At 43.5% G+C, this 20,395-nt stretch overlaps 1 protein-coding gene across 2 annotated transcripts in view; it reads left to right on the top strand.

Annotated features, from left to right (window-relative positions):
- Nucleotides 1–20,395, top strand: part of LOC133357687 (polycystin-1-like protein 2) — a 107,423-nt gene that overhangs the window by 80,161 nt on the left and 6,867 nt on the right. The window contains exons 26-32 of one of the 2 annotated variants that reach the window (XM_061575779.1): nt 2,177–2,300; nt 3,589–3,839; nt 5,150–5,318; nt 11,361–11,444; nt 11,692–11,889; nt 12,737–12,940; nt 14,646–14,930. In XM_061575779.1, the coding sequence (XP_061431763.1) occupies nt 2,177–2,300; nt 3,589–3,839; nt 5,150–5,318; nt 11,361–11,444; nt 11,692–11,889; nt 12,737–12,940; nt 14,646–14,930 (1,315 nt within the window). The remainder of the gene's footprint in view (nt 1–2,176; nt 2,301–3,588; nt 3,840–5,149; nt 5,319–11,360; nt 11,445–11,691; nt 11,890–12,736; nt 12,941–14,645; nt 14,931–20,395) is intronic. The other variant, XM_061575780.1, reaches the window with a different exon arrangement.

The raw sequence follows: 20,395 nt of genomic DNA, 5'->3' as shown, positions 1-20,395 counted from the left end.
TACCCTTTTTGGATGTCCTAATTAAATCCGCAAAGCCATCACTCCAACAATCAAGAAGGATCCTGTTGAAGAGCCTTTCAAAACCATCACCTTACCCTACATTGCTGGGGTCACAAAAAAGATCTCCAAAATCCTGATTAAACACAAGATCCAGGTCCGATTCAACACAGTACATAAAATCCGTGATCTGGTCCCGTCTGTAAAAGATGTGGTTCCAGACATACAATACCCTGGCGTCTCCAAACTAAGTTGCCTCTGTGGTAGCAGTTACATTGGAGAAACCAAACGACATGTCTCGGACCGCATCCGTGAACATAAAGCAGACCTGAAACACGGTAGGACAAACACCTCAGCCATGGCAGATCACTGTTACAATTCAGTGGGCTCACATGACATTGACTTCTCCAAGACAGAGGTTCTCTGCAAGCCATCTGGCTACAATGAGAGATTCGTTCATGAGGCGATCCACATATACAAACACAGAGACAATTTCAACCGGGAAGATGGATTCTGGCTCAGCAATCATTGGAAGAACATAATAAACCATTTCGGATCTTAACTGATTGTGTTCACGTTTACGGTGACTTTCAGACCGCAGTCCACTCACTGGCATTGACTATATATCTTGTATTCTCCACAGGGAATGGATTCTTTGCTTCGCTGCAAGTCTCCTACCATTGACATATTTCGTTGCTTCCTCTTAGTATCTTTCACGCGACGGTCAATGGTATAGTGTATAGCAGATTGTATAAATAGTATAAAATTGTAATGTTTAATACAATGTATAAGGTAAAATACAGTATCGTAATTGTATAGTGAATATACAGCAGTGTGGTATACAGTAGGGTGGGTAGAATAATACTTAGGGTAATATTATAGTTACAGATATAGAGTGTGTATAGTAATACAGTATATAATTTAATGTTGAGTTTGTCTATGGTAGTATATAGTACGGGGTAGACCCGTGTGATGTAAGAGAAAAAAGTTTAGCTGGAAGCATGTTATATTTTTTGCGACATAGAATTGTAATGTATTACTTACTGTTAGTATCTCAGCTTATTGGATAGTATATTTAGTATACTGATGATACTATGTAGTTTATACTTTATCTTTTTTACGTGGTGGTTTAGTAACTGCAGCTACATACTATTAACATTCCTTCCCTTTGTTAATGCTACCCCCTATCCTCTCCCTTTGATGCTGCTAATCCTGCATAATGCACGGGCATAATATGACTTTGAAACCCCCCACCTCCTACGCATTTCCCATAAATATGCTCAATTCCTCTTGAAATGCAAATTCCTTTGTCAAGGCACTCTTCTTCCCCCTCCAACCCAGCTTAAATATACGCTCCAAGCTTGGTGGTGTTTGATTCTTCACCTGAGGACGGCTGCTTGCGTTGTAGGCGAAACGTCGTGAGAATTATTTTATTATGTTTTATTTTTATTATTTTATTATTTCCCTTCTACGTGACTTTACCGAAAGAATCAAGAAGATAAATACTTTTATGTTTTTTACATGGAAGATGGACCATTTAATTGAAGATCAATTGTCTGCTCATTTATTGTTCAAAACTTTTCACGAGAGACATGTTTTAGTTGATGACGATGATGGTGACAATGAGGAATAACCCATAGAGATGACAATACCTCTTTGGGAAGAGCCACAAAGCCCAACTTCCCCCCCCCCCCCACACTGTCATACTAATGCCCAGTAGCAGGCCAGTGCTGCATATGCCTTGTACCACAGAGAGATAGCTGCCCACGGGGATCCCCAATGCTAGACGGCAGCAGGGAACTAGAATGTTTGAGATGTGAGGCAAGGTGCTATGAGTTACTGAGGCATTTAAGTGCGATATTCATGCAAACCCTAATACATTTCTGATGACGATAATAATGATGTCAATGGCTTATGTTAAGTCATTGTGTGTGTTTGTACATATATTTGTATTAATACATTCCATGGATGGACCTTAGCATGGGACTTATGGGGATTGAGAAATTATGGATACAGCTTTTCTTTGTGCTGCCATCAGAATGACCAACAAATCAATAATGCACACGGATTGGTGAATACAGTACTAGGCCCCCATTGGTTTTAAATCTCAAAGTCTATGTATTTTCTGGTTGCTTGAATGCTTGTGTGTACATACTATAAAACACTTGTTTGAATGCAGGTGATCGGGCTGTCGATGTTGGGTACCATTGTGGCAAAAAAAAAGCAGCAATACGAGGACCAGGACACCCTGGTCTACCTGGAGGACAGAAATTTACCTCGCCCGGTCACAAAGCACGAGAGCAGTATGGATTTCCCACCACACACACGCACACACAAACACCTCCGGGTTTCCCACCACACACAAGGACACACCTGACAACGCTGTGCTAATCATGAGACTGGGGTTTGGCGCACTACCCTGATAACATGATTACATCACTGCAATTACTAGAGCAACAAAGCACTGCATAGATTGTCATGGTGGTGCTGTGCAGCTCTTAGGCGTGTTTTTGGATCGTACTGCGTGCTGTTTGGCATGATATCCGACATTTCGCTCCATGTGCCATGAGCTTGTTCAGGATCTAAAGAGCTCTCCAGAGTGCCCTCTATTGGTGGCCCTTCTGTCAGCGGTGGTGCAGGTGTAGTGGGTTCGAATTAGGTGCACACACACGCAGCTTGGAGGCAACACTATTTATTAACGGTAAGTAATATAACACTGTAGATGAGGTGGTGACCACCTTCCTCAACTCACTAACACTCTGTAACACGACACAGAGTGGACCAGGCAGGCAATGGCCTGCCTGGCCCAGGACGACGACTCGGGACTTGACGACCGATGATGTCTTCACTTCGGAGTACAGTACAACAGCCTCGCTCTGCGTTCACACCACGCTTATATCTGCTTTGGCGTGGCCGGCTCCGCCCAGGCGTAGCTGGCTCTGCCCAGGCCACGCCTCCCTTCCCAGGCCACGCCTCCCTTCCCCCACCTCTGGGAAGGTCCGGGATCCCTCCACCACGTGACCCCCCAGGCACCCCCTTGGGGCCCCCAGCCCTCGTACGGGCCGACACAGTAGTGACCGTTCTATGTCACTACACAGGCAAGCATCTGCAAGGACTGCAACTTTATTTTTTTGCAACACAATTAATAATACATATAAATAAGTGTTGTATATTATAATATTATGACAATTATTAACCCTCAAATGTCTATGGGTTATTTTTCCAGTGTATTCCATTTGTTCCAAATGTGTTCTCGGCATCATCTCAGACCACGGAAGTACCCTCACGGATATCTTGCAGAGCAGAGCAACCGTTCTTGTGAAAAGAACGGCCCAGAGAAGTGGATACCATAGAGTTTCATTACTTCATCTTGGAGAACAGCCCGTAGAACAACAGCCACGGCATCCGAATTCCTCCATCCAGCAGTGGATTGACCACGGGGTGTAACTTATGACGTGTGTTTTCAGAGAGTATGAGTGTATTTGTTTCTATAGGCTCGACAGAGTTCCTTCTCGTGGAGGCCTTCTGCCAGCAGACATGCGCACGAGCAATTGCAGGGCTGCACCTTTACCGTTTTACCTTTGTCTGCAGACCTGGAGGATGATGCTGTCGAGCTTCCGGAGCTGGACTACATAACGGGCCCTCCTCCAGCAGAGACTCTGGTCGAGATCCGCGAGGCGGTCAGCCAGGAGAAGGCAGCCTCCTCTTACCTCAAGGAATTCGCCGTGTACCTCGCGCTCATATCGGTGCTGCTGGTCATCGTGTACACGCGTGTCGACGACCACACCTTCCTGATGCACCGCATGCTGAGGAGAACCTTCACCGATAGCTCCTTCGATAAGGCAAGCTGCATTTTCCCCATGACAGCAGCGACAGTAATATTAACAGTCAACCCTCTCTATCCACGAGGGTTACGTTCGTGAAAAACATTCACGAATGCAGACTTTATGAATGCAGAAACCTTGTTCCAATGTGAAAAATTGGGTTACATTCCTGGTACGAGTGAACATGAGGGAAATGGTAAATGTTTAATAACAAGGACTGCAATGAAAACATACATTTGAAAGACCTGTGTTTTTCCATTACCTTTGATGATGATGATGGTTTGACAATGGTGGAGGTGGTAGTGAATAATTCAGGAGATGCAGGTGTTTAATAACAATGCACAGTAATCATTTTAGCACTAGCCGCAACACTTTCCCTGATTGCAATCACCTTCTGTTTAAAGGACCTCACAGTCGACTTCTTTATTTATCTATATATAAAGGAAGTGTGTGAATATGTGTGCCTGTTAAAAATGTTTAGGGTACTTCCCGACATGCAACAAACTTGAAATTTGCCATGTGGGTACTTTCCAGACTGTACACCATGCAAAAATTCTAAAAAGAGACTTTTGTATTTTGGGGGGGGGGGGGGGGGGCGCAATAATGCATATATTTTGCATGGCAAGTGACGTCACATCTGTGACGTGACCCGTATGCGGAAGCGTAATGCAGTGTGCCTGCTCATGTCACCCCCCAACCCTCCGCGGGTAAAGTGAAATACAAATGTGTTGCAGGTCTTAGGCGTTCTTCGCGCAGCATTGCTTTATTATTTCAGTCGTTTACTGCCGTACGCACCCTGAAAGTTGTGTGTCTGCAGCAAGCGCGTGTATGTGTACCTATGGACGCGCACGCATGTGTGTGGGGAGAGCGGTAGTGTAGTGGGTAGCGCACTGCGCTACGAACCCGGCGACCCGAGTTTGATTCCTGCTCATGGCCACCACCGGTGACGATTATTTGAACCGGTCATGGGCCTCCCCTAGGTCGACTAAGACAACTGGGCACATTTATCATAGAGTTGACCAGAACTTGGCAATATATTTTAAGGGTGAAGCCTTTTTACTATGGCAAGGACTTCACATGCCATGCACACATCCGATGATGTCAATTAATGTGGCATCATCTTACGGAATTTGTGAGTCTTTCCGGGACGTAAAAAATCCCGGATTTTGTCAGTTGCCTAATCATACACCACTCAAGACGATGGATTTTTACATGTTTTTTCCTCTTCCCAGTCTTGTGAGATTTTTTTCTCCTCATATGTCCCGTTTTTTTGTGTCTCAGAGGTGAAAACCCGTAGGTTTAACCTTGTCTATCTTCTGTTGGTGCAGGTGACGGACCAGAAAGACTTGTGGAAGTGGCTGAATTCAAAAGTGCTGCCTAACCTGTACCCGGAAGTAGGACAGGCGCCAGCAAAGGCTTCTGGGATCGCTTTCGTGGCAGCTCTGGAAAGCTACCGAGTGGGGCCTCTACGCCTCCAACAGTTCAGGAAAGCCAAAGGTGCAGCGGTTGGCAGATTGGCCACAAGCATGATGTCGCATGGCTGAGCGGTGTTATGTTTGCCATTTGTTGCAGAGGTTTGTTGTGTTAGCCCAGAGGCTGCCCTGGTTAATAATTTGGGTGTATTAACCAACAACTACCCACCATTTACTTCAGATTTGACTTGAATTATTCCTTATTATTATTATTATTATAAAATGAGTGGTCCGCATATGCCAACACCCTGGCCTAAATTTATCAACTTCAAACATTTCTCGCAAAATACCTGTGTCGATAAAACCCACACACTATACTCGTCTTTGAGACATAGCATCGTTGTGACAGCCTGCACTCTTTAAAAAAGGTGCACACATCAAATATACTCACGATTAGATTTTTTAATATGCATTTGTCGTTTTCACAGTGCAGATTTCCAAGCTAAGATTGTCTGCAGGATTGCCTGTATTGACTGATCCGTTATCATCTCATTAGATATTGCCTTTGAACCCAGACTTATATATGTACGTATGTTGAACTTATTTTGCGCTGTACGTAGCCAACTGTTCTCATCGTAGCTGCGGAGGAAGGACAACAAACCAAACACAAGAAGCTGTTCTATAGAAATGAGTTTTCAATTTAGATTTAAAGTAATATCTTCAGTAGCTTCCTAATAATATCGGAAGGAAGAGCGATCCAAACGGTCGCAGAAGCCCATCTGAAAACACGTAGGGCAGTGACCGTCTTTGTTCGATGGTTCGCCATAAGCCACTGTGAGGATGAACGGAGTGTGCGTGATAGTTTATGCTACTTAACGAGATCAGCAAGATATTGTGGTTCAGTTGCGGCAAGCACTCTGTGTGTAACGTGTGCGACCTTTTGTTTTCGTTCAGCAACCGGAAGCCAATTCAGCTCAGCAAGCACCGGACGGACATGGTTGGATCTTGTAGTACTTAATTCTAGATTTTAAGCTTTCGTGACTGCAAGGATTCATATTCTTAGGTTTTTTCGGTAAAGTCACGTAGGTAAAAATTTTAATTAATAAAAGTAAAATAAAAATTAAATAAAAATCACGACGTTTCGGAGGCAACACAAGCTTCCGTCTTCAGGTGGAACCGTCACAGCACGATGGCTGTATATCTTGTAGTACCTATGACACGTGCCAATGTTCTTGTCAGGTATCCCACAGAGTAGTCATTTGCAATAATCGAGCCTTGTCAATATTATGTTATATGCCATCGTGTTGGCTAGGTCGCAACTCAATAGTGGCCGAATGTGTCGTAAATCCCTGATATGAAAATTGCAGGATCTGACCATATTTTGCACGTGGTGATTAACCGACATGTCCTGGTCGAGTATGGTGCCAAAGCTGTTTAGATGAGTAGAAAACTGAATCCTGGAGTCAGCCACTGCCACACCTGATCCTCGCACATATGTTTTGTCTGAGTCCAAGTGCCAACGAGCAGAACCTCCAATTTGCCTGGATTAAGCAGGATTTAGTTTCGTGCAAACCACAGGTGCACCACTTGTTTGCAATCTTCTAGATCACCGAGGCTCTCCATATCTAACTTTGACTTCACTGTGTTGTAAAATTGTGTATCATCAGCATATTTGTAGAACTTGATGTCATACGCCGAGATGACATCGGCGATCGGAGAGACGTATGTCGAAAATAGGAAGGACCCGGGGACGTACGCCAACTAAGCACTGCATCGGCAATGACTGTTCATCACCCAGCTTAACGAACTGTGATCAAACACCCCAGAACCGTACCTGATACACGAAGCCTTTACCTTAGCCTCCCAATGAGTATCTCATAGTCCATGGTGTCTAAGGCAGCTGAGGGATCAAGGCTAACCATCGCTGTGGCACATCGGTCATCCATGATCTTATAGAGGTCATCAGTGATCTTTAGTAGAGCCGTCTAAGTGCTATGGAACTTCCGGTACGCCAACTGCAACAGGTTTAGTCTGCCCATCGCAGCGGCGTGGGGAAGTAACTGTTTCAGAAAATGGTGCTCTATGACCTTTGAAATCATACGTAGGTTTGAGATCGGGTGATAGTTTGCGGGGTCACCATGGCTCAAGCCAACTTTTTTCAAGAGCGGTATCAGCTGCGCCATTTTGGACAGGTCTGGAGAACAGCCCTCGCTGAATGAACAATTTGCCAGGTGGACAATCAGCGGCGCAAGCACATCTGAGCAGGATTGGAGAATTGATGTATGTATGTGTGTATGTTAAATTTATTTTACACTATATGTAGCCAACCATGCCAATCGGAGTATGAATGTAGTTGAGTGGCAATTGTCTTATTTGGCAGCCGTGCGATTAACATCAACACCTATGCCACCGATCAAACTCATGGCATACCGGAGTAATGCTTTGCCTTCAAGTTAGAAACTGCCATCTTGATCATCGCTATTGTATTGGCGAAGAACGTTGCAAGACTATGCATAGACCAGGTTTACTAGTTGATGGATGGGTGGTTGGATTGCAGCAGACCCTCACGACGCTCCACAAGTCACGAATCGACTCATTGACGCACAGAGCATAGACCATTCTGCGAGACTTAATAATGAGTCGATTGACAAATCTGCAGGTGGCTCTGTAAGAGAGTCAGACATTTTTAAAACTAGTTTTCTTCCAAAGATGATCCAGCTGCCTCTGGGTCTGCTATGCAGCAGTTGCCTCCAGTGATAGCCAGTTATTGAGCGCTTTCCCTGTTCCCTTTGTGCTTGTTCAGATGGATACGAGTTCATCAAGAACAGCAGTGATCTCATTTCTAATTGAGCTGCAAATGAATCGACTGTCGTTGCAGGATTTAGATATGCCGATAATGACCAGATATTCTGATGGAAAGCATCATGGTCTAGTCATTTCCAATCTCTGTATGATATCGTTGTGATGAGGTTGGTGAATAATCGATCATGCCACTTTGCATGTTATGACACGGTCATCTAAAATACCCACATCTTTATAACAATGGCGGTCACAATTACGGCATCGGCGGATGTGAAGATGTGATTCAGTATGTTTCCCGAGCAGCGTGCTGGGTTAAACTGTAACTGTTGATAATCTCGGCGAGAGCATCGTTGATTTTGCCACAAGAACCAGTCGGTCCGGGACAGTTCAGAGCACCACAGATGATGTATTGAGACCCACATGACCCACAGTCTAGCGCAGCGGTCGGGAACCTATGGGTCGCGAGCCATACATGGCTCTTCCGGTGACGGCATATGGCTCCCAGACAATTTTGAGTTGAAAAAAATAATAATAAAAAAATAATAATAAAATCAGTTTGGAACTGATTTTAAAATACTTGTGATATTGCTTAATAATACTGTGTCATTTTAAAGTAAACAGAAATTAGTTTTGAAGATAAAATTTATCGGGTCACGGGTCCCGTGACCAGAAGTCGCATTAAAAGTAAAACACATTTAATTTATTATACGTTAAAATTACTATATGGCTCTCAATGAAATATATTTAGAAATATTTGGCTTTAATGGCTCTCTCAGTCAAAAAGGTAACCCGACCCCTGGTCTAGCGGATCAGAAAGTTCGGAAATAATTCCGACAGCGGTGAAGACGGCGGTCAATATATGACAGGAATCGTAAGCCTCTGCATGCTGTTCGTTATTTTCACAAGCAGCAGCTGAATTATGTGATTGTTAATGAGTCGCTCAGGAATTTGACGCAGATGTCTTAATGGTAAATCAGTGCAATCCCACTAACATGTGGGGCTACCGTTGCGAGGCCTCCTATGACGGTGCTGATGTACAATAGCATATCCGTTAAGTGCAGCATCACACTTAATGACATCCGGTGAGTTGATAAAAACCCATGTTTTGGTAACAGCCAATATGTCGAGTCCACAATCTTTGATCAGATCGTGGATCAGTGCCGTCTTGTTGACAATGGAGTGTGCATTGACCAACCCAAGGTTGACAAGCATTGGTCCAAGGTCCTCATACCCAACATCAGCAGTAGTATTACGATGAAGATGCTCTTCTGTGATTGTGTGGATGTAGGGCGGAAGAAGAATTGATCAGATCTGCAGCACAATCATGTGCAAGGCATTGCAACTAGTGACGAGAACGGTCGGGTAGGGGTCAGCATTTCCACAGCAGGTCATAGCACAACAGGTGCGTAACTAAAATAGATTGAGCTGGAAAGTCGGTCAATCAACTCTCCCCTTCTGCAGGTTGGATACTGGGTCGAGTCTGCTAGTGAGTCCCACCCCAGTATTGGCGACGTTTGGGTGAGATAGAATTGGTTTATCGATCCATGCCAAGATAAATCTCCGGTATAGGCCCTCCATTCTCCATGGAAGAGGGAAGTCATTGCTTGACCAGATACCCACAAGAGCAGGGCCCGGCCACAAGCAGCCGGGCAGCAGTAGAAGTCGCAGCATCGCCATTGCAAGGTGTTTTGCTGCTGTTGTTGATGCTGTAGTTGCTGTTGCTGCTATTCTTGTTGTAGTTGTTACTTCTGTTATTGTTGTTGCTGATGCTGTTTCTGTTGTTGTTTCTGTTCTTGTTTCTACTGTTGTTTTTGCTCCTGTTGTTGGTGCTTTTGCAGACACCCGTGATTAAACCAGGTTCCACAGTCTAGCAGTTTGATGGTCTCAGACCAATCAACAATGACTGCAAAATTTTTTTTCAGACAGCCGGAAAAAACAAATTGCGTTTATTGTTCGCACGATGTGAACGGCCAGATGGAATGAACCTCTGGAGAGTCTCACTGGCACATGACATGATCACTCTGCAGGGCGTTGTGCTGCATCCTTGTGCATGTCAAGATCGGCTCGGTGCTAACGTCTAGGAATGCCACCTTCTAATGCAGGGCGTTAGAAGCCACGCCTCATCTCTAGATAATGAGGCCTGCGTCGGGTGATCTCAAAAGCACAAATGGATATCGATCGATCTGTCTCGTGACTATGTATGTAACGCGATGACGTTATCATCTGTGGTTCTCTTTCTCCAGCCAGGATTGCTGCCTCACACAGTCTTAATTGTTTCTCTTCGAGCTCTCCTCCCAATGCATCAATCCCCCTGCTTCAATTCTCCGTCGTCCGCTCCTCATGTTTTATTCACTTTCGTTGTTGTGCAGCATTGCCCAACGCGGGTTCCTGTGTGGACTCGTTCTTGTGACCACCTCACTCCCCTTGCCTTTACTTCTTGAATACAGCTGAGAAAAAAATGTATATTACAGTAATACCACTATTAACGAAGTAGATGCATTCCATTACATCACTTCTCTGTGAGAAACTTCATTACCAGAGGTACATATTACATGGGAGGCATAGGGATACGTTCCAGTACTTCAGAGAAGGGAGGTGCAATCGGAGAACATAATTAAATACGAACAAAAATAGGGTTAAAATGTGACTGAAAACATTACATCAGCTTAAAAAAAGAAATCCAAATAAAAAATTCAGTAAATAAGAATACAATAAAATAACACTCACAATTGACTTCTCTTGAATCTGCATTTTCGTTTCCAAAGAGATGGATTTATGTTGCAGGTTTTGATCCAGAAAGGCCACGAGCACTACATGGCCGTTTGGCTTACATAATGGGGGTAATACAAAAAAACACGATAACATTTTACCAATACAAGGAGCTTGAGCAATGGCTGGCAGGAGAGGGAAGACTTGCGAAGTGCACTGCTGATTGGGCCAAGTGATGGAGACTCGCAAAATAGCTCTTCAGTGATTGACTGCTGATAATGTAAACAAACCCCACTCGGTTGTGTTTACAAGGCAAGTGCATCATTGAACAGGTTACTCTTTTGAAACACTTTGCATGATTTCTGAAGATAGTTTTTTATCCAAATTTTAGCAAAAATATGGGGGGAAAGGAGCTCTCCACGGGCGACTTCGTCATGAAGGAGCTTCGTTCTCAGAGGCTTCGTTAACCGAGGTATTAATGTATTACTCTTGTTTACCCAGGAAGCCCCAGAGGCTCGTGACTTTTTCAGGAGGGTCCTGCCAAATTTTTTGCAGCATGTGGCAATGATCGCCATGTATATTGCAATTTAGTCATTTGTGTTTTTTTCATATTTAGATCATGGTGCCAGCATACGATGGCCTCCTCTTGCGAATGAAGTCAGGGGATCTGTAACGTCCGCTGTGAAGCTGGCCGCACATGGTACTATCACAGTTAATACACACAGCAGGAATAACCAGGGTTTCAAACTGTGAACCTCTGCAACAGTGGCGCATGTGCTGCCACTGGGGCCATGTTACCTCCATGTCAATGTACAGTATTTATTTGCCGTATTGCTGTCGAAGTGTGGGGCTGTTAACACAAAGCAGCCATGCCCCTGAGACCTTTTGAATTGTATAAAGTACAGTGTTGCCTAATCTTCCACACCTCTCCCCTCTTTTCCCATCAGCTGTTAAGGGAAATTCCTGTCAGTTCAAGGATAGCGCCAGCAAATGCTTCGGGATGGACAATCTGCTGAACCGGGACAGCAACAACTACAGCAAAGGATGGCAAGATATTGACACAAAATCATCTTATATCCCTCAACCACAAGACAACTTCTGGAAGATCCAGGATATGCACTGGAACAGCGTGTCTGTCAAACTAGGTACAGCAAAAACAAAACACTCGCTGGGGATGTAACGATGCAATGATTCATTGATTTCCCTCGCGATGCACGTATCTAGCAGTGCTTATGAGCATCGATTATTTCCAATAAGTCCATTTGTATGGGACGCCTGTCAGTGGTGAAATGGTCAGCATAAAGGACTTGTAACCCAGAGGTCACTGGTTTTAATCTCCCAGCGCAAATGCTCTCCATGCATCAGTATGAATGAGTACAACCACAGTCGATAGACAGGTCATGAGGTGGAATAAAGTGTGGGTACTCCCACATCTTCCAAGATGTCTGGCCATCGTGGAAGATGAGGCCAAAAACTCTAAATAAGGCTGTCTAGAGGTTTCTTTGCGAACTCTCTTTAGTAAAAGCGTGAGCATTTAATTACAGAGCTGCACCTTTGCCTCTTACCTTTTCATGGAGCTGTTGAGAGAATGACTCGATGATTTACATAGACTGAAGCTTGACTAGAACTTTACAAGTCATCCACCAGTCTAAATCTGGAATACCCTGCTACCAGACGTCTTAAAGGCACCCAGTGTCTCTCAATTCCGTGGTCTATGCAAAGTGGTTGCAATTCGCTTTGCTCAGTTTGTGTTTTCTGCTGAGGGTGTGCCGGGTTTCATATGCCCCTGTACCATTCCCGTTCTATTATTATGTGCACTGATGTATACTTTATTAAGGGTGACATTGGCACGTTTTTAAAGATTGATTGATTGACAGACTAAGACTTTGACTTACACAATCAATGCCCACCATATAAATGCTGGCCTCACCTCGGCGCTTGTTTGTGCCTCCTCTCGGTATCTCGCCCTGCTCCCCGGCGTCCAACCCACAGGCGAATTGAACACGTTCATCGGCAGCGGCTACATCGCCGATCTGGGACTGACATTCGTGGAGGCGAGTGGCAACATGAGCTACCTCGAGCAGAACTCGTGGATGGACGCCCGCACCACGGGCCTCTATGCACAGTTTATCATCTACAACGCAAACGCCAACCTCTTCTGCCTTGTTGAGGTGCTGGTTGAATCCCTGACGGCAGGTGAGGGGCGTGATGGCTGGCGGAAAGACATACATCGATAGGAGCCACGGGGGTTCCGTGCGGGTGGGAAGTGAGGGAGGGAGTAGCGAGCTCATGCCATGTTAAGACATTTGTGTTGCGCCTTCCAAATGAAGAGATGAGGGGCTGCAGATTTATGATGGCGACAACTTGTTTATTTTTAAATTCTGTAAAACACAACATGTGTAGCACACTGTCCAGGCCTGAATCATCCACTTGGATGGTGCATATATCAGGTTACGACACAAGTCACCTGCTGGCCAGTCAATGTTGACTGCCCGTGTAGATACACGTGTTGTTTATACCTATGTCAAATAGGGTGCACTTTAAAAACAAACAACTCACACGATTGCTACAATAGCAGAGACGTGGAGGTGCCTATTTCTATTGTGCGCATTTAAGAAGAGTAAAAATAAGAATAGGCTTCACCCTTTCTGGCAATAAAGCAGGGTTGAAGATGTTTAAACACCAAATAGATACCTATTTCAAGGCATCTAGTCTGCATTGACCACACATTCTTGTAGCAAAACATGCAACCAAACATGCTCTGTTATCTACGAGACCTTTTTTATGGTATCAAAATACTCAACCCGGGCTATTAATATTTGATACTTGCATTGGCTTTGTACTGTTTGCCTTTTGGTGTTCTCTGGTCTAATACTGGTGAGGCAAGGCCATACAGAAGACCATCCCTAATTTTGGCCAATCATTTCCAAATACAATGCATATATTATGAGAGCATGTTTGTTGGCATGCTTTGCTACAAGTATGTGTGGTTAATACAGACTTGATGCCTTGTACAAGGTTTCTATTTGGTGTTAGAACATCTTAACACCTGTTTTATTTCCAGAAAGGGTAAGTTTATTCATATTTTTTTCATACTTTTGATACTTGCAAAAAGGTCCCATAGATATAACTGCTCAACCCGAGCTAATAATACTTTGCAACTTGCATTGCCTTTGTACTTTGTCTTTTGGAATTCTCTGGGCTAACACTGGTGAGACAATGCCATAAAGAAGGCTGTCTCTGGTGTATGCCAATAAGTTTAAAATAAAATGCATATATTATCAAAGCATGTTTGTATGTTTTGCCACAAGTTTGTGTGGTTAATGCAGACTTGATTCCTTGCAATAGGTGTCCATTTGGTCTTTGAACATCATAACACCTGTTTTATTGTCAGAAAGGGTATAGTCTTTTATTTTTTTACATAATTTTGATACTGGTAAAAGGTCCCATAGATATGAAGAAGAGTAATAAAAAAGTTCACACGTCGCAGCGTACAGAAAAAGAGACTCCATGGTTGTGTACCCCTTCATTACCCAGAGGAAACCCTAGAGGGCAGGTGAGAGCGCCCCCTACCTGCTAAATTAACCATCGTGTTCTAAAGAGAGGCCTGTAAGACCAGCGGTTCACCAAAATTGATTCAAGCAAGCCTGACTGCTGGTGAGACACTGTTGAAACAAGTTCAGAGTTTGTCTTGAATCAATGCTAATTAAATTACGCACTCCCAGAAGGCCGTGCGGCCAATGGGTTGTGTACAACATACTTGGGTTAAGTTTTTTCAAATTTGCAGAACCGAATTGAATGTTATTGGTTTTCTTTGGGAGCAGTCATTTGTGACCGAGTTGAGACCATGAACTCTCTTTGAAAAGTAAATATTTATTTCTGGTGTTTCTTTCCTCTGCAGATGTGTTTCAGCCATCGTCAAACCTGAAAGTTTTCCGTTTGTTTAATAACAGTACCTCGTACATCATCTTACACAACGTGGCCTATATCTTCTACCTCATCATAAGCATGTACTTCCTCACGAGCGTCATCTTCAGCATCACGAAGGAGAAGTTTGAATACTTCAAAAACCCCATGAATGTGGCTGAGATCATGAACATCACCCTGATGATTGGAGCGGTCGCCCTCTTCTACCACCAGAGCACCATCTCAACTGAAAGCCTGGCAACCCTCACCAATAACACAGGTCAGTGGGATTACCGTGGCGCGGAGTTTAGATAAAGGCACAATCCTGCAGTTACTTACTCACTCCATGACTAATTGTTGTAACCTTGCTAAATTCAAGAAGAAACTTGATTTGAAACTTTCGTGACTGCAGGAATTGCTCTTTGGTTCTTTCGGTAAAGTCACGTAGAAAGAAAATAAATTAAATAATAGAGTAAGACGTTTCGATTGTAAATGTTAGCAATCTTTGGAGATGGTAATCAACCAGGCTATGCGTTAACTGTGTAGTAGCCGACTCTCTGTGTCGCATTACATTACATTTCCAAAAGATTTTCAAAAAATTTGTTTTCTCAAACTATTTATCTCTCTAAAATTTACCAGGCTCTCATAGGGCCATTCGATCTTCTTTCTCTCAGTCACTTTGGGGTGGATTCATTGACATGCTAATTTCTCTGCTCCAGCAGCTTCCCCAACAGACCCACCTCTTTCTCTGCCCAACCACCCCTCCCCCTCTTTCTCTATTTAAGGCCTCGACACAGAGGCATTGGGTCTCTGTTGTGTCTATGTTGTGTGTCTCTCTCTGTGTGTCTGCTTGTGTGTCTTTCTGTGTGTCTCCGTGTCTGTGTTTTGTCTCTCTCTCAAATTTAGTTCTACCTGATGATGGTTGCTTGTGTTGCAATCGAAACGTCGGATTCTCTTATTAAATTTATTATCTTTCTACGTGACTTTACCGAAAGAACCAAAGAGTAATTCAAGAAGCTTATTCACTCCAATCTATTACACCTTCAACCGTGCTGTTTGTTGCAGGCTATTTGATGTTTTGGTCCTTGGGGTCTGTACTTGGCAACTGTGATGAAAGAATGTTGCCTTCTTGTGATGTAACTGCACCGTGACCGCCGTAGTGGTGATGTTTTTATTGCAACAAATTGGACGGGAACAGAACACGGTGAGAATTCGAATTCTACGCGACGAGACCATACGTAGGTGGGGAAGTTGGACTCGCTGCCCCAACCAAGTGGGGACCACTAGTAGGAGGGTGAATATTTATATTGGGGGGAGAAGGAGGGGAACGGTAACTAAAATACTGAGGGAAGATCAATGGCAGAGGGGGGGGAGGGGGGAAGAGGGGAGCACAGGAAAACTCTATAAATGAAATAATATACACGCAGCTTATGGGATAATGCGTTAACCTGCCATGGCTCATAGATCTGCTCCCGCTTATTTACAGCTGAGGGGCACTGCCTCTCTTTCCACCCGACTGCATAGGATGGGGGACCACCTGGTTTCAAACTCTAATTTCCTACCTTTAAGCTTGTGGTTTTAGTCCTCAGCACCCGCTTGAGCTAAAATAGTGTTCTGCGACTGTTACCACAAGGGGGATTCATGATATATCCAGTTTGCCAGTATGGTCTTCCTGGCTGTAATATTAAAGGTTTGAAGTAGAGCATGTTGGTGTTTCGGAAGGGCTTCCGGTTTCATACCCCACAAAGTCGTTTCAACTGAAGGGGTAAGATTGGTGCCACAGATGCCATAAAAAGTCTATGATCTCCTGGGAGAGTATTGCAACGTCTGAGCATAGCCACAAGGCGTGAAGGTAAGACTGAACCGTACCCAGGGAATACCTGGGACAATCGGGGAGACTTCCATGAATTGCGCTCTTTCATTTGTCATATAGGTGCCGTGTATAAATTTGAACTGAATGAGCCTTAGTGGCAGTGATCTTGGGCCATATTGTGGCTCGCCAGATTTGTGTCCAGTTCTGTGAGGGGACCTCATAGGACAGATCCCGGTTCCAAAGATTATTTGTCACTGCCTAACAGGTGGTAGGCCTCGGCACTCCTAGCCAGTCTATGATTGGGTAAAGTGATTCGCTTAGGTTCTTACCCGGGGCTTTCATAATGACATCTCTATTTTGCAGGTCGATGAAAAAATGAGGGCGAGAGATACAATCAGCCATCGATTTTCTGGCAGCTTAAGGGGGAAATGGATGCCAGATTTTCAAAAACGCTGGATAATCACATACATTTTCTAAAATAGCTTATTTTTTGCACATTCTTGTATAACATGTTTGTATGTGTTGAAAATATGTTTTTGTGTTTAAAATTAGTTTACTATCAGAAATTGGCATAAATAAACATACATATCAACAAAATAATTATCCTACTGTAAAAAAAGTTACTGTATTTATTGTTCTCTACTTACTTGATAGGGGGTGTAGAATTCTATATTGCTCGTGAACGCAATTGAACAGATTGCTTTTAAGGTGTATATAACATCTTGTTTTAGCCATGTGTTTGATGATTGCCGGACTGATGTAGCCTTTGACCGGTGCTCTGGCGAATGCCGATTTATACACACACTTTATTTTTATTAATAATTATTAGTCATGACAAATGTATATACGTGCATTATTTAAAATTTTCTAGTTTTTTATGTAGTACACAATGTACTGGATATAATATTTGACACTGAAATCAAGCATAGCTAAAGAAAATTGTCACGCACATGGTGCCAATTGCCGGACTGGTACACAGCCTTTGGAGAAGTTTTCTGGCAATAGCCGAAATATATGCTGTTTTCGCCGGATATGCCCAGGACCGCTGGATAATGCTTGAATTGCACGCCAGATAATCAGTGATCTACATGATTATATTTAGCGTGCATCTGATTAAAATACAGCACCCCACCATCTTTGTTCAAAAGATCCCCAACCATTTCCAAGCCAGACTCCTTTTAGCTAATCCACATTATTTCTTTCCCCCCTACTTTCAAAGTCGAGTTACTCCATAGCTTCAATCTTCTGTGTAGGGGACCAGGAAGGGAATACTCCTGTCCCTGCAAATCTCCAGCGTCGAGAAAACCTTGCCGAGGCAAAGGCAAACCCAACAAGGGAGCATTGTTTAACTAATTCTTCTTCTCAGCTTTTGGCAATCCATCATTTTGTTGGGTCCAACCAGCATTTAACATTCTACAGGCCAACTGACGTAGAGTATTTCTGTAGATTTGGGAGACCCAAGCCCCTCTCGCATACCGGTCTTTACTAAAAAAAACTACAAAACAGGTAAGCAAGTGGCTGGGTTAAAGGGGTTGTCTTTTTTAAGTAGGGGTAGAAGCGGTCCGTTCAGCGCTGTTCACTTGGCCATGACTTCAGCAGAAGTCCTGCTCTCGGAAGTCACTTGAACTTTTTTTTTCTAAAAAAGGTGGCCAAACAGTTCAGAGGTTGGAGATGCTGAGCCAGCCTGGCTGAGATCCTGGGTTCGAATCCAGGTTTCGGCCACTGACTGTGATTAAACTGGGTTATCAATTTAAGTGTGTTGATTGCCTCAATTACACCTTCAATGCAGTGGCGGCTGGTGATATTTATTTTTGGGGGGGCGCATTTTTTTATTTTATTGAGGGGGGCAAATAAATATAAAGCAGTACCAAAAACCATTTTGACTACTTGAATATAAATTTTGATGATCTTTATTTACATTTCAGACCAAAAGAAGTACCAAAAAGCATGTTTCCTACTTGAACATAAATGTTTCTCTTTTATATACATTTCAGACCAAAGTACCAAAAAGCATGTTTCCTACTTGAACATAAATGTTTCTCTTTTATATACATTTCAGACCAAAGTACCAAAAAGCATGTTTCCTACTTGAACATAAAAACGTTAGTTTCATGCTATTATCAATATGGCTGCGGCTACTTTCATGACGTTTGCATTTGTCAGAGAGATGTTTGAGGTCTCTTACCCCCGTCGTTGTCCACAAAACTTCAGTGCCGACACTTTGAAATAAAAGACAGGGAAAACAAAAAAGAGAATTGCTAACATCACATCCAGCCAGCCACCTCCGTTTCTCATAACAAGCGCGGGTGAAGCTTCGTGTGTAGCTTCGTCCTCTGTCACTGGCCTGCTGCTGGATTTGTAAATCGGGTTGGTCCGGTCCGAGATCCTTTATCTTTTTTATTTCTTCCAGCGAAAGCCTTGTGAAAGGGTTTTTTTGTAAATAAATTACAGAATTTGGATGAACTGCTGCCATTGTTTACACAAAAAATTTGATCAGCCTAGCAAGTGTCAAAGTGGTGTCGCCTTCGCACACGCAGTAGTGGCCTACAGCGTAAATTTGAATGACAGGTGACGAGAACCAATCAGATTGGATAAAATAACATGTATCCAATTCTGATTGGCCAGGGACGCAACGACTTGCGCCCCGAGGAGAATCTTTAAGAAACCAATTAGAGACCAGCTTCAGGTCACATGCTGTCCGAAAATGTAAAGTCTCACATAGACATCCATTTGTCCGGCGCCCCGCATGAAACACATTGAAAAACATAGAAAATAGTTGACCGATTAAAGCCAGTTTTTATTAAATGCTGATGCTTTTCTTACTACCAGCCGGCACATCGTATGAAAAAAATATTTTATTTATGTATTTTTATATAAATTTTGCATATGTATATTTCTTGAATATTGATGGGGGCGGCGCCCCTGCGCCCTCTATTGACGAGCCGCCACTGCTTCAATGGTAATATTTGTTGCTGGCCACGTGGGATTTTGGCTATTTAAATATATCTAAAAAAACATTGTCGGTGGTGTTGTATTCACTGTCATCATCACCATTATCATCAGTGTCAACAATGCTTGACTCAGGGAGGAGGACGCCCCTGCCATGCATAGTCGCATGGGATGTTGGCTACCAACAACAAGGCAACTCCTATGACTAATTGGGAATGGGACGCAAGCGTAGGATTGATCACCCTGTCGCTGGCCGCCTTTGGGGAGGGTGTATAGTATGAAAGGCCGAAACACCCTAGGAACCAAAGGGTCACTACTGACGATGCGCTCCCCAAATTTCACCAGGCTCACTGTTCATGAACTCTTGGAAGTGCTTGCACAAAGGATAGTAACATCTCATCCTGTGTTCTTTGGAATCATCAGTGCCATCGTAATGTCAGAATAGTCACTGACATTATCGTTATTATCAATGTTAGTTTTTTAATCACTTTTATCATCATCACTGCCACGGCCAACACCTTTAGCACCAATTCCATCGATGGTGCTGTTGTCAGTCATCACTGCCACTGTTTGTTGCTGGCTACTGGGCGTTTTGTGAGCCTGCTCAGCATCCATGAGTAAAGAAGACAAAAACACTTAGGGCTTCATTCCTCACTCGGTGTGTTCCGGAACACTGCTGGGCTGGCTTGAAGTAAGGATTATCAACATAAGGCACTACCACTAGAGGTATTCTAATCTGTAATAACCCTATAGTATTTTAACATATAGTATTGAACCCTTTGTTATTGTACCCTATATAATTGCACCCTCCGTTATTTTACCGTAAATTATTGTACCCTATATTCCCATAAACCTCTTATACTGCAGTATCATGAGGAAAATTAAGAACAGATGGATGTGGCATGCTGAAATAATTCTGAGAACAGCGTTCCATACTTTTCCAGCTAAAATTAAGCACTGGTGGCATTGGTGCCTTCCCTTTG

Source organism: Lethenteron reissneri, chromosome 59, assembly GCF_015708825.2.
Source record: "Lethenteron reissneri isolate LAM-NWPU_2019-01 chromosome 59, ASM1570882v1, whole genome shotgun sequence".
In the NCBI taxonomy this organism is placed as follows: Eukaryota; Metazoa; Chordata; class Hyperoartia; order Petromyzontiformes; family Petromyzontidae; genus Lethenteron; species Lethenteron reissneri.
Note: the sequence above shows the minus strand (reverse complement) of the source record. Positions and strands in the feature narration are given on the sequence as shown.